At 38.8% G+C, this 13,778-nt stretch overlaps 1 protein-coding gene across 2 annotated transcripts in view; it reads right to left on the reverse strand.

Annotated features, from left to right (window-relative positions):
* DACH2 (dachshund family transcription factor 2) overlaps nt 1-13,778 on the reverse strand; it is a gene marked incomplete at its 5' end in the record, with an annotated part of 789,041 nt that overhangs the window by 20,826 nt on the left and 754,437 nt on the right. For both annotated transcript variants that reach the window (XM_081115454.1, XM_081115453.1), the window contains 3 exons: nt 3,684-3,749; nt 8,641-8,787; nt 13,581-13,728. In XM_081115454.1, the coding sequence (XP_080971580.1) occupies nt 3,684-3,749; nt 8,641-8,787; nt 13,581-13,728 (361 nt within the window). The remainder of the gene's footprint in view (nt 1-3,683; nt 3,750-8,640; nt 8,788-13,580; nt 13,729-13,778) is intronic.

The raw sequence follows: 13,778 nt of genomic DNA on the forward strand, positions 1-13,778 counted from the left end.
TTTGAGATTTTTATCAGCGCATTTGTAGTTGTGTTAACTTAATTTGCTTTTATCAGCAAAAATGCACTGCTCAAATGGTACTTGAATGTCATTTACAAAAATCATTGATCTGAAGGTGCACCTACTGACACCTGGTATGTTTATTTTATGTGAAATGGAGATTGGTTGATAAGATGGTTGATGTGCTGTTTTGCAGGTCCCCAACCGAGTTATGGAAATCTAGGTGGGAGGATATTAGTATATATATTTCACAAAATTCTTCACCGCCAGCAATAGTGGACACGGCCATCAGAGTATGTATGTATTCATTGCTTGATCACCTTAAAATATTTAGGAAGCCCTAACCGGTTTGGCTCAGTGGATGGAGCGTCGGCCTGCAGACTGAAGGGTCCCAGGTTCGATTCCGGTCAAGGGCATGTACCTTGGTTGCGGGCACATTCCCAGTGGGAGGTGTGCAGGAGGCAGCTGATCGATGCTTCTAACTCTCTATCCTCTCTCTTCCTCTCTGTAAAAAAATCAATAAAATATGTTAAAAAATATTTAGGAAGAGTTGCTATCATAGACTGCTAAAATACAAAAGATATGGAAACCCTTTTATCAGATGGTGGTCTATGTACGATATCTTGTCTGTCAAACAACATCCAAAGAATAAAAAATATTAGATAACTAAGCTAATTCGATTTCAAATAGATGTATTAATACTAGTACATGGGCAGTTTACCTGTACTGAAATCCAAGTGGAAATTATAATAAACTGTATATAACTTTATTCCTTCTCAGGATGGTCAAGCAACATTCTTCCAAGTCCTTTTTAAACTCTGAAGGAGATGTCACAGTGATACTAATTGAATTTCAAAGGGAAAGCACTAGGTAAATGACAGATTTTTATCCAACAGAGCTATTGATAATAGGAAGAGAAAAGACATCACTGATGCTGGAATTGTTTGCTTGTGATGGAGAGGGGTTTTGGAAATGGCATTAGGCTAGCATACATAAGTAGTACTCATAAATAATACTAGGAAATTATCCTCCTGTTTAAAAAGTGGGTAAGTGAAAAAGATGAAAACAATATTAAAATAGGTTACAGAAGAAAAACACTATAATGCACAAGAGCAAAAATATTAGGAAAAATGGGAAAACCATGATTGACCTTACATTTTATGTTTTCCAAGCATTATAAATTTTCTGAAGTTCATACATACATATAAACATAGTCTTGAAATTCTGAGAATCTTAAATAATAAGTAATACTATTGATATTTTTCAGGTAAATTTTAAATTGATTAATTTTATGGATTATACTTAAAATAAGTTCTAATACTATTTTCAGAAACCAATATTCCTAGCTAATAGAATAAATATTTTGTTAAAATATTTTATATATTAAATTGTGACTCTACAGTCATATTAACACACTGCATTCATCCTATAAGTTGATTATAGGAACTTTATTATACTACTTAAATTCTGTCATAAGAGAGGTGAGAATATGTGCTTTTTCATTTTTATCATGTTTACAAGAACATTATTTAATATAACATAAAAGATAGATGTATAGGAAGGTAATTTTACCCACCATATATTTACAATATTAAGCACGAATAGCTGACAATTTGATTTGTCATTTGAAATAAAAAATAATAAAAGTTAATTCCTTAAGTCTAGACCAGCGATGGCAAACCTATGACACGCGTGTCAGAAGTGACACACGAACTCATTTTTTGGTTGATTTTTCTTTGTTAAATGGCATTTAAATATATAAATTAATATCAAAAATATAAATCTTTGTTTTACCATGGTTGAAAATATCAAAAAATTTCTATATGTGTCACGGCACCAGAGTTAAGTTAGGGTTTTTCAAAAGGCTGACAAGCCGAGCTGAAAAGGTTCACCAGCACTGGTCTAGAGTAGACAATAAGGTGGTGAAGGCCTGGGGTGGGAGTTGGGGTGGGCTAGAAGGGGTCAATGGGGGAAAAGGGAGGACATATGAAATATTTTCAACAATAAATATGTTTTAAAAATAAAATAAGTTCCATCTCAAGCCTTATAAAGATATATCTAATTATTTTATGCATAGCCAGCAAGTCTAACAGGGGTCCTCAAACTTTTTAAACAGGGGGCCAGTTCACTGTCCCTCAGACCGTTGGAGGGCCAGACTATAGTTTAAAAAAAAACTATGAAAAAATTCCTATGCACACTGCACATATCTTATTTTGAAGTAAAAAAAATAAAATGGGAACAAATACAATATTTGTATTTGCATGTGGCCCGCGGGCTGTAGTTTGAGGACCCCTGGTAGTAGAACGTATTCAAATTATACTTAGTGAAAACAATTATTAAATGTGGCCTTCCTTAATCACAAGTTAATATGCAGAAACCATTTTTATAGGCTCCATTAAAATTTTAAAAGTATTCCAAAAAGATAGTGAATGTACCTTTTGCTTATATCACATAACTGACCTCCCATGAATAAGATATCTGGTGTTTGGTGCATGGAAATGAAAACCTTTAGGACAGTTCAAAAGCTTGTATTTATCTCATAGTGGGGAAAGATGTTGACACTGTGTACTAAAACCATCATATAAATTAAACACATAGTGATGAATTGGGAATCTATAATAATAAATGTGTAATATGCTAATTAGACCAGACAGCCAAACCACCTTAGTTAATGCATTAGTTATGTTTAGGCAGCTACATTATCAGAAGATCCATGAGCTTTGACACTCTTGATTTTGTAAAGATGACATGCAAAACCACATTAATGAGGGTTTCTAAATTTTGTAAAGCTGCCCCATAAAACGGTGACTCTCAGATTAACCCAAATAGAACTTTTGGTCACATCCAGGATGTTGCTTTCACCAGACAGTGTAAAGCACTGATTACTCAAACCTACAACAAGCAATATATTCATAGTCATCTACCTTTTTGAACATTAGGAAGCCATTTTCTCATGGAGATGCCTTTTTTATTAAAGTGAGACTTTTTTTTCACAATAAATATGAAAATAAATATAAACAGCATACAAGGGGTTAGAAAACTTCATTAAATTCGCACTGGAAAAACTCCAGTGGTCAAAATGTTTTAGGTGCTTTTACACTTTAGTGAGACTCTATATTGATTTGTTTCATGTATTTTCTTACCACTAAATATTCGTATTTAAATGATTTAAGCATTTACTGGAATCTTGCAAATCATAAATAACAACTTGTGCTCTTTTTTTTCCATATTTAAGCAGTTTCTAAAATTATTGAAATTTAGCATCAAAATTTAAAGGTTGATAAAAATGTTGTCCAGAACAATTAAAATATCAATTGGTTATGATTATTGTACCCATGGCTTTTACAAACGTTAGTGAGATTTTTAAAAGCACATTATGATACTACTAAAAGTTAAATTGTATTCACATTTATGCATTTTTAGAATATGCCTAGCATATAAATGTACATCATTTTAATAGTTAAACATACAATGACTTTGCTCAGGTTATATATGTAAAATATTAGTTTATATACACACATGCATGATTATTTGTAAATAATCTTCCTCTCTCATTAAGTAAGAAGAATTAAGCTTATTCATTTTACTTAAATTAAGAGTATGAATATAGGAGCTTATCCCTGCCCCACCTCTAGGGGTCATGAATTAAGCAGTTATAGAAAGAAATGTGCCATTTACTGTACCTTGCATAGCAGTACTGTCATGAGGAGTCCCGTTGTTTTCTATTTCAATATCTTCAATCCCAGTATCTGAAAAAAGTGACATTCAGGATTAAGGTACAATTCTTTTTTCTTCTGATTCCTTTTAAAGAGAAGCCTATCAGTAAGCCAGTACTTTGGTCCTATACATAACACAAAAAACTTGGATGGAATGTTTGTTTTTGTTTTCTAGATGTATATTTGTTTTTATGTTAGGAAGGAGAGTTATAAACTGTAGCTGAATTCTACAATTGGGCATATATTTTCAGCTCTATAGTAAATACTTCTTTATGCATTTCATTCTCTAGAGATAAATCTCAGAAAATTAATTTATCCAAAAAATCACCTTAGACTATCAGGTAACATGTCTTGACTGTGGAATATCTAAAAGATGGATACAATTGCATAAGTGGAAGTGCTTCATCCTGATAGTATATTTTTCTTTTGTAAAATGTGATAGATGATGAGATTATCTCTATGCTAAGCACTCATGAACACCACAACACAGTTTACAGCTTGTGGTCTTGATTTAGTATAGGCTCTAATGGCAAAAGAATACATGAATTGCTTAAAAATAACCTGAAGAAAAGAAACAAGGAGTTGGGTTTTTATTTTCAATTTTAAATATAAAAAGTAATTATCTAAAATTATTCATATACATCAAGTAGAGCTTAATATGGGCATTTCTGCATATAGACATTTGCTCAGACACATTTTTGTAATGTTATAACAGATGCCAGTGTATCACCCATTGCCATAAGGGATGCACATGACAAGGAAATTATCTGAATACAAGGTACCCATCATACTTATAAGCAGCTGCTTTTCTTTTACAGTTAGGAAAACTGGAGCTAGAGTGGAGATCACTTATGTTTGGATTTCTAAAACGTTTAAAAAAAAAAGCCAAACTGCCTCAGAATTACAAGTTTAGGACCTCAAATAATAAGACTGCACAGAACATTTCTTCTATTGCTGGGCAGAAATTATTTTTAAGACTGAGTAAGCAAGGATGCTGGTTCCCGCTGTCTGAGATATCCCATTGTGTGAAATATTAATGTAGTATTATTATTTACATTCTCTCTTCTTTGTCTCAATGAGGCATGGTTGATATGAGCTAATAATCTAGCACTGTATATCTATTGATTGTGAGCAGAATGGTCTAAGAGAGTCATAGTAAAAAAAGGAATTGAACTTTTGGAAAGGAAAGAATACAATTAAACTGTTGCAAAACTCCATTATTCATTCTTAGCATAGGACAGTGAAGCACTTCCCTGTTAGTTAATGTGTATGTAATATGTCTGCAAGGAGTATGTGTAAATCCTATCTAATAAAAGAGAAACATGGTAATTAGCATACATCCGCTACCCTTCCCATTGGCTAATCAGGGCGATATGCAAATTAACTGCCAGCCAAGATGGCAGCCGGCAGCAAGGCAGCTGGAAGCGAACGTGAGGCTTGCTTGCTTCAGTGAGGGAGGACTCCAACGTTCCCCACCTGCCGCTGCCGGCCTCTGAGCTGCAACTCGTAGCAACTATGTAACAAATATAGAAGCTACACAAAACCCCAGAAACCTGCTTTAGTCCACCGGGCTTCAGCCAGCAGGATCGCAACATTGTAAGCAAAGGCCAGAAACCTACTTTCAGCAGTGGAGGCCTAAGAGCTGGAGCCAAGCCTCAAAGCTAAAGCTGGCCCAGAATAAAAAAAAGAAAAAAGAAAAAAAGGAGACGTTGGGAGCTTCAGTCACCCTCAGCCTGAAAACAGCCCTCAGCCCCTCACCCAGACTGGCCAGGCACACCAGTGGGGACCCCCACCCTGAAGGATGTGTGACCAGCTGCAAACAGCCATCATCCCCTAACCCAGGCTGGCCAGGCACCCCAGTGGGGACCCCCAACCTGATCCAGGACACCCTTCAGGGCAAACCAGCCAGCACCCACCCGTGCACCAGGCCACTACCCTATATAGTAAAAGGGTAATATGCTTCCCAGCACCGGGATCAGCGTGACAGGGGGCAGCGCTCAAACCCCCTGATGGCCCTGCGGCTCTGTGTGTGACAGGGGGCGGGGCCACAACCTCCCTATCCACCTGCTCTGTTCGTGACAGGGGAAGGCGCCCCAACCCCCTGATCAGCCCTGCTCTGTGCCTGATAAGGGGGAGCTCCCCAACCCCCTGATCGCCCTGTGGCTCTGTGTGTGACAGGGTGTGGCGCCCCAGTCCACCCCCCCCACGGGCCCTGCTCTGTGTGTGACAGGGTAGAGCCATAACCTCCCCATCGGCCCTGCCCTGAGTGTGAGAGTGGCGGCGCCCCAACCCCCTGATCGGCCCTGCTCTGTGGGTGATAGAGGGTGGCGCCCCAAACCCCTGATGGGCCCTGCTCTGTTCGTGACAGGGGGCAGTGCCCCAACCCCCTGACTGGCCCTGCTCTGTGCGTGACAGGGTACAGAGCCCCAACCCCCCTGATTGGCCCTGCTCTCTGCGTGACAGGGGGTGGCGCCACAAGCTCCCCATTGACTCTTCCTTGAGTGTGACAGGGGACGGTGCCCCAACCCCCCAATTGGCCCTACCCTGAGCGTGACTGAGGGTGGCATCACAACCTCCCAATCTCCCCTACTCTGTGCATGACAGGGGGCGGCGCCCCAACTCCCCAATCGGCCCTGCTCTGAGCCCAACCAGGGGCTGCAACTAGGGATTGGGCCTGACCTCTGCCACCCGGGAGTAGGCCTAAGCCAGCAGGTCATTATCTCTTGAGCGTTCCCAGACTGCGAGAGGGCACAGGCTGGGCTGAGGGACCCCCCTCCCCCCTGAGTGCACAAATTTTTGTGCACCGGGCCTCTAGTATGTACATAAAATCCTTAAGCTCATCCTTGTTATGAACACACTAGAGGCCCAGTGCACGAATTCACGCATGGGTGGGGTCCCTCTGGGTGGCCTGCAGGGATCGGGCCGAAACCCACAGTCCAATGCCACCTGTAGCTCCTACCTGCTGCTTCTGCTCATCCCATCCCCACTGTGCTTGCCACAGGCTCACACCCAATCATCCCAATCAGGAGAGGCTCATGCTGGCACAGTCGTGCTTACCAGCCATGAGCCCTGCATCTGATGTCCTCCCCATGGGAGTGGCATGCGGGATCGAGCTCAAACCTGCTCTCTGACATTCCCCAAGGGGTCCTGGATTGTGAGAGGGTGCAGGCCAGGCTAAGGTACCTCACTGGTGCATGATCAGTCCAGGGAGGGACCACAGGAGGACTCCAGGGCATGTCTGGCCCATCTCACTCAGTCCCAATTGACCAGACTCCAGCAGCAAGTTAATTTACTGGTCGGAGCATCTGCCTCCTGGTGATCAGTGCATGTCATAGCTACTGGTCAACCAGTTGACTGTCTGCCCCCTGGTGGTCAGTGCACATCATAGCGAGTGGTTGAGCAACCTTAGCATATCATTAGCATATTATGCTTTAATTGGTTGTTCAGTTGTTCTGCCGTTCTATTTGCATATTACCCTTTTATTATATAGGATATTAAATATAGGAGTGGTCAATGTGCTATGAGAGGAGAACCTGACTATTCTATGAGGTGAAATAATGTTGTTGAGTTTCATAATTAAAAATTGAAATAAACCTGGCTGCCATGGCTCAGTGGTTGAGCATTGACCTATGAACCAGGAGGTTATGGTTTGATTCCCAGTCAGGGAACATGCCTGGGTTACAGGCTTGATCTCCAGTGTAGAGCATGCAGGAGGCAGCCAATTAATTATTTTCTCTCATCATTGATGTTTCTCTCTCTCTCTCTCCCTCTCTCTTCCTCTCTGAAATCAACAAAAAAATATTTTAAAAACTAGAAACAAAGCACTGGCCAATGTTGCCAAGTAGTTGCCAGGGTTGCAGGTTTGATTCCCACTCAAGGGCCTGTACCTGGGTTGCAGCTTTGATCCTTGGCCCTGGTCGGGGCACTTGCTTGAGGCAACTAATTGATGTGTCTCTCATATCAATGTTTCTCTCTCTCTCTCTCTCTCTCTCTCTCTCTCTCTCTCTCTCTCTCTCTCTCTCTCTCCTCCCCTACCGCTATCTCTTCCACTCTGTCTAAAAGATCAATGGAAAAAATATCGTTGGGTGAGGACTAAAAAAAATGGAAACAGAAAAGTTTGGAATTAAGAAATTTCAGGCCAAACCGGTTTGGCTCAGTGGATAGAGCGTCTGCCTGCGGACTGAAGGGTCCCGGGTTCGATTCCGGTCAAGGGCACGTACCTTGGTTGCGGGCACATCCCCAGTGGGAGGTGTGCAGGAGGCGGCTGGTTGATGTTTCTCTCTCATCGATGTTTCTAACTCTCTATCTCTCTCCCTTCCTCTCTGTAAAAAATCAATAAAATATATTTTAAAAAAATTTCAGAACAAAAGCACCTCTTCTCAAAGGATCTCCTGGGATTTACTTGGAACATCCTTTTTCAACCAGAACCTCCTTAAACCCTCAATACTGATGCCATCTGCTTTAAAAGTACCAGCATTGTTTAGTTCATTAAAATAGAGTACACTAAATATCATCGTATTTTAACATTAATGGACCTGTAACACTTACATTTTAGGGACAGGGAAGTTATTAGTACTACTTTTTTTTTCTACTGCAAAAGCCAATAGATTTTCTTGTTATTCCTAAACTATTTATCTCCCAGAATACAGATTATTTTGACAGATTTAATTAATGACCTAAATCACTTGGCCTCACATTGATTTTTAATAATTCATGCACAAAGTCTTTTCCTTCTCTCTCTTTCTTTCTTTCTTTCTTTCTTTCTTTCTTTCTTTCTTTCTTTCTTTCTTTCTTTCTTTCCTTCTTTCTTTCTTTCTTTCTTTCCTTCTTTCTTTCTTTCTTTCTCTCTTTCGTCTTTCCTGTTTTTTAAATGGGGTTTTGCTTTGAGTAACTTGAATGTGTTTAAGTCCAAATCAGACATTACCTTTCAACATCCTCAGGCCACTGTCATTACTAGTGGTTTGTTTAAGGGCTTGTTCCACTTGCTCCCGGCGTTTTGATTCAAATTCCAAAGCTTCCTGCAGTTTTCTCTTGGATTTTTTCTCCTTCTTCAGGCGCTTTTGCATGGTCGCTAAAATGTGAAAAGCTAAACAGCTTACAAAGCCTTGGTCAGTGAAAGAGGGTTGTCAATTTTGATGGATAATAAACTACTGATAGAGAGAGATATATAAAAGTATCAGTCGAAATATGATTAGTTTCCTTTGATTCCAGTTTTCATTAGCTCAGCCAAGTAGTGCTTAATCATAGCACTGCCTTGTTTTTGCTTTTGTCTTTTTAATGTGTATGCTCTTTAATACACACACTTTTATATAGTGGTGGTAGTAGTGCTGGAAACTTGTTTTCTATTTTGACTAGCAACATGCTTCTAATAATAGCATTAAATATTTTAGAAAGCTCTTAAGAAAGACATTCTTATTATTTATCAGGCTATTGCTATTCATATTTTAAAATGTAAAACTGATATGTTTTTTTAAAATTTAAAGTTTCAAGTATATTTTTCTATCATCTATCTATCTAGCTAGCTATCATCTATCTATCTATCTATCTATCTATCTATCTATCTATCTATCATCTTTCTTTCTATCTATCCATTCATCCATTTTAAAGAGAACAATTTTTGGCAACCTTTAAAAGCACAACATTTTTTTGTAAGCAGAAAGAGTAATGAAAGCTAAAAAAAACAAAAAAAAAACAAACAAAAAAAACTATCTTAACTTGCAATGCTTTACATTTTGGAACTCAAGAAGGAAAAATCATTTTATGTGATCCCAAGAAGGAATTTATATGCTGAGATGGACTACCCATGATCAACCAATGACCCAAATTTTATGGATTATAAGAGCCTAACAGCATTTGCTGAGCTTGCTTCTGTAAAGGGGACAACTGGCTGCACCAAACCTGAACCTGCAGCTCGCTCCTCCTGTTTGAACTATACTTGAAAACACTGGCAGAGACTGAGAAATATGGCTCTGGAGTAAGTACCACTTTCTCCTCATTGAGTGTCTGGTCATGTGGCCCCCATGTATGGGACACAATAGCCACATCCTTCTGACCTCAGTCACACTACATTAACAAGCCCGCAACCTATTGAAGGGTCGGTGAGTTGTGGTAAGACTGGATCCAGTCTACATTGTTTCTTTGGAAGGCTCTGGGGGAGGATCATGTAACCTCAGGGTAAGGTGGAGTAGCTGACAAATGGAGGTGAACCTCAGGGAGCCTCAGACAATTTATATACTTGCTCCCAGCACTAAGCTGGTGGAAGCCAACACCTTTACACAAATTGGCCCCTCCCACACACACCCAGTCCCAGTAGATGCAGCCATAGTGAATAACATGATAGCTCCAGACTGGTAGCTCAAGGCTGATTACATACAATATTTGGCATTAACCTGTACCTGAACCCCACCCAAGTAAACCCAGAACTAATACAGCCTGTGTGGACTTCAGAACACACCAGAGCTGCACCCAACTAGCCACACAAGCAGCACACCAAAGAGGGATTCCAGCAGGCACCAGACCCTGCTGGGAATAACTCTGCTTTGGGATGCAATCACTTTAGAGTGTCTCCTATATGATGATCTAAATTTATCCTCATAGTCAACCAGCCTGAAGGGTTAACTCCACCCACAAAAGGCCAACAACACTCAAGTCGTGATTACTACAGGAGGGTACCCATAGCAGACAAAAAAAACCCAAAACATTCCTGGAGCATTAGGCTCAGGTGATCTGGAAGATTGTGGCAGTGAGTCCAACAAGATACCTTCATCATAAACCCATTATAAGAAGTTTAGGAGTCATAGCAGATATACCTAATATACAGACAGAATGGAGAGACAAAAAATATGTCCCAAATAAAATAACAAGAAAATTCTCCTGAAAAAAAAAATAAATGAAATGAAAGCAACAAAAATACCAGACACAGAGTTTAAAATAATGCTTATAAGAATGCTCAAGGACCATAGGGGCAGAATAGATAATCTCAGTGAGGAATTAAACATAGAGATATTAAGCATTAAAAAGGACATAGGAACTATAAAAAAAAAACAGTCAGAAATGAAGAATACAATATCTGAAATGAATATATTAGAAGGAATCAACATCAGGTTAGATGAAGCAGAGGATAAAATCAGCAATTTAGAGGACAAGGTAACAATAAGCAGATACACAGAGCATAAAAAAAAAGATAATTTAAAAAAAATGAGGGAAGTCTAAGAAACTTTTAGGACAACATCAAGTATAACAACAACTGCATCATAGGAGTACCAGGAGGAGAAGAGAGTGAGCAAAGGATAAGGAACCTGTTTGAAAAATAATGGCTGAAAACTTCCCTCACCTGGTGAAGGAAAAAGTCACACAAGTTCAGGAAGCACAGAGAGTCCCAATGAAGAGATCAACCAAAGGACTTGTATGCATGCATATAAGCATAAACAATGGATACAGGCACTAGGGGGGTGAGGGCATGTGCCAGGAGATGGGAGAGCCCTGGGGGAGGTCAATGGGGGAAAAAGGGGACATATGTACTACTATTTGTAATACTTTAAACAATAAAAATGATGAACCTAAAGAGGCCCACACTAAGACACATCATAAATCAAATGGCAAAGATTAAAGACAAAGAGAGAATCTTAAAAGCAACAATAGAAAAGCAGTTAGTTATCTATAAGGGAGCTCCCAAAAGACTGCCAGCTAATTTCTCAACAGAAGCTCTACAGGCCAGAAGGGATTGGCATGAAATATCCAAAGTGATGAAAAGCTAGGAGTTACAACCAAGACTAGTCTACCTAGCAAGGTTCTCATTTAAAATTGAAGGAAAACTAGCCCTAACCGGTTTGGCTCAGTGGATAGAGCATCGGCCTGTGGACTGAAGGGTCCCAGGTTCGATTCCGGTCAAGGGCATGTACCTGGGTTGCGGCCACATCCCCAGTAAGGGGTGTGCAGGAGGCAGCTGATCGATGTTTCTCTCTCATTGATGTTTCTAACTCTCTATCCCTCTCCCTTCCTCTCTGTAAAAAATCAATAAAATATATTAAAAAAATAAAATTGAAGGAAAAATAAAGAGCTTCCCAGACAAAAACAAAAACAAAAAACAAGCAAGCAAAAAAAAAAAAAAAAAAAAAAAAAACTAAAAAAAAACTAAAGGAGTTCATTATCACCAAACCAGTATTTCAAGAAATATTAATGATCCTGCTTTAAGAAAAAGAAAAAGAATATATACAGAGAAGAATATAGGTATAAAAAATAAATAAGTACCTATAAAAAAGAAAATTGAATGTAAATGATTTAAATGTTCTGATCAAAAGACACAGGTTAGTGAAATGGATAAGGAAACATGACCCATTTATATGCTTTCTACAAGAGACCCATATCAGAGCAAATGATACACAAAGACTGAATGTGAAGTGATGAGAAAAAAACTTTCATGCACATGGAAACAAACAAACAAAAAACCACCTGCAATAATAATACTCATATCTGACAATATAGACTTCAAAACAAAGGCCATAACAAGACACAAGGAAAGTAACTACCTAATACTAAAGGAATGTATCCTACAAGAGGATGTAACCCTTGTAAATATATGTGCACCTTAAGTATATAAAGAAAATTTTCTTGGACATTAAGGAAGTGATTGATAGAAATGCAGTCATAATACAAGATTCAACACCCCAATGACATCATTGAATAAGCTTTTCCAGACAAAAAGTCAACAAGGCAACAGCTACCTTAAACAAAACACTGGATCAGATGGATTTATTTGATATTTACAGGACAATTCATCCCAAAGCAATAGGATATACAATCTTCTCAAGTGCACATGGGATATTCTCAAAGATAGAGCACATGTTAGGACATAAATAAGTCAATATAAATTCAAGATGATTGAAACTATATGATATGAAAATAGTAGTAAATTACAATAAAAGAACTAAAAATCATTCAAACACATGGAGACTAAGTAACATGTTTTTAAACAGCAGGTGTTTTAAGAAAGAGATCAAAGAAGAAATAAAAAGTTACCCAGAAATATCCCAACTGGCATGGCTCAGTGGTTGAGCATTGACCTATGAAGCAGAAGGTTGAGTTTCAATTGCCAGTCAGGGCACATGCCCAGATCGTGGGCTTGATCCACATTGGGGGGCGTGCAGAAGGCAGCCAATCAATGATTCTCTCTCATCATTGATGTTTCTCTCTCTCTCTACCTCTCTCTTCCTCTCTGAAATCAATAAAAATATATTTTAAAAAAATATCCAAATGGCCCTTGGCAGCAAAAGGGTTCTTCCCCCCTGGTCTAGAATGTTAAAATAACTCAGGAACTCTCATGCCCTTTCGTAGCTTACTGAATCTTCAAGATACAGGTTCACATGTGAGCATCAGGAAGTTTTCCTCAACTATCTACCCACTCACCACCACCAAGGTATACTAACTAGCCTCTCTCTACATAACCATATATACTATACTTCATTGCTCCTGCCACTTTTTCTTGAAATTAACTGGTTGGTTGTGCTAGCCCTCTAAAATGTAAATCTCTCAAGAACAGGAACTGACTTTTATTTAACTTATAACCCCAGAATCTGAATTTGTTAGATTATCTACACACAGGTAGGTGTATTTTATAAAATTGTAGAGAAAACTAGGAATATTCATGGTTCCAAATCTGCAACTGGAATGAAATTCATATCTAATTCATTGTTTTTATTATGAAAAAATAGACTAAATATCTTACCTTGTAGATTACAAACAGTATTTGATTCCTAGCTTTCATTTGTTTTCAGCATTTCTAAGCTATCCCTAAAAATATTTATATTACTATTGAAAATATCACCAACACAGTATTCATTCCATAATTGATCTTGTTAAACTTACTTCTGCTTTGAAGCTCAACTGCGAGTTGTCTTTCAATGTTTTCTCTAATTTCTCTTTCTCTATAGAGCTCCATTCGCAGTTCCTTTTTTTCTTGTTGAATCTGCTTCTCCTGGATGCGAGCATTATCCAAAGCCACTTTCAGTAGACCCTGTCAAAGTACAGCAAATGGAATGCGGTTCATCTTATATGTTTTAGTTC

Source organism: Myotis nattereri, assembly GCF_964212035.1.
Source record: "Myotis nattereri genome assembly, chromosome: X".
Lineage (NCBI taxonomy): Eukaryota > Metazoa > Chordata > Mammalia > Chiroptera > Vespertilionidae > Myotis > Myotis nattereri.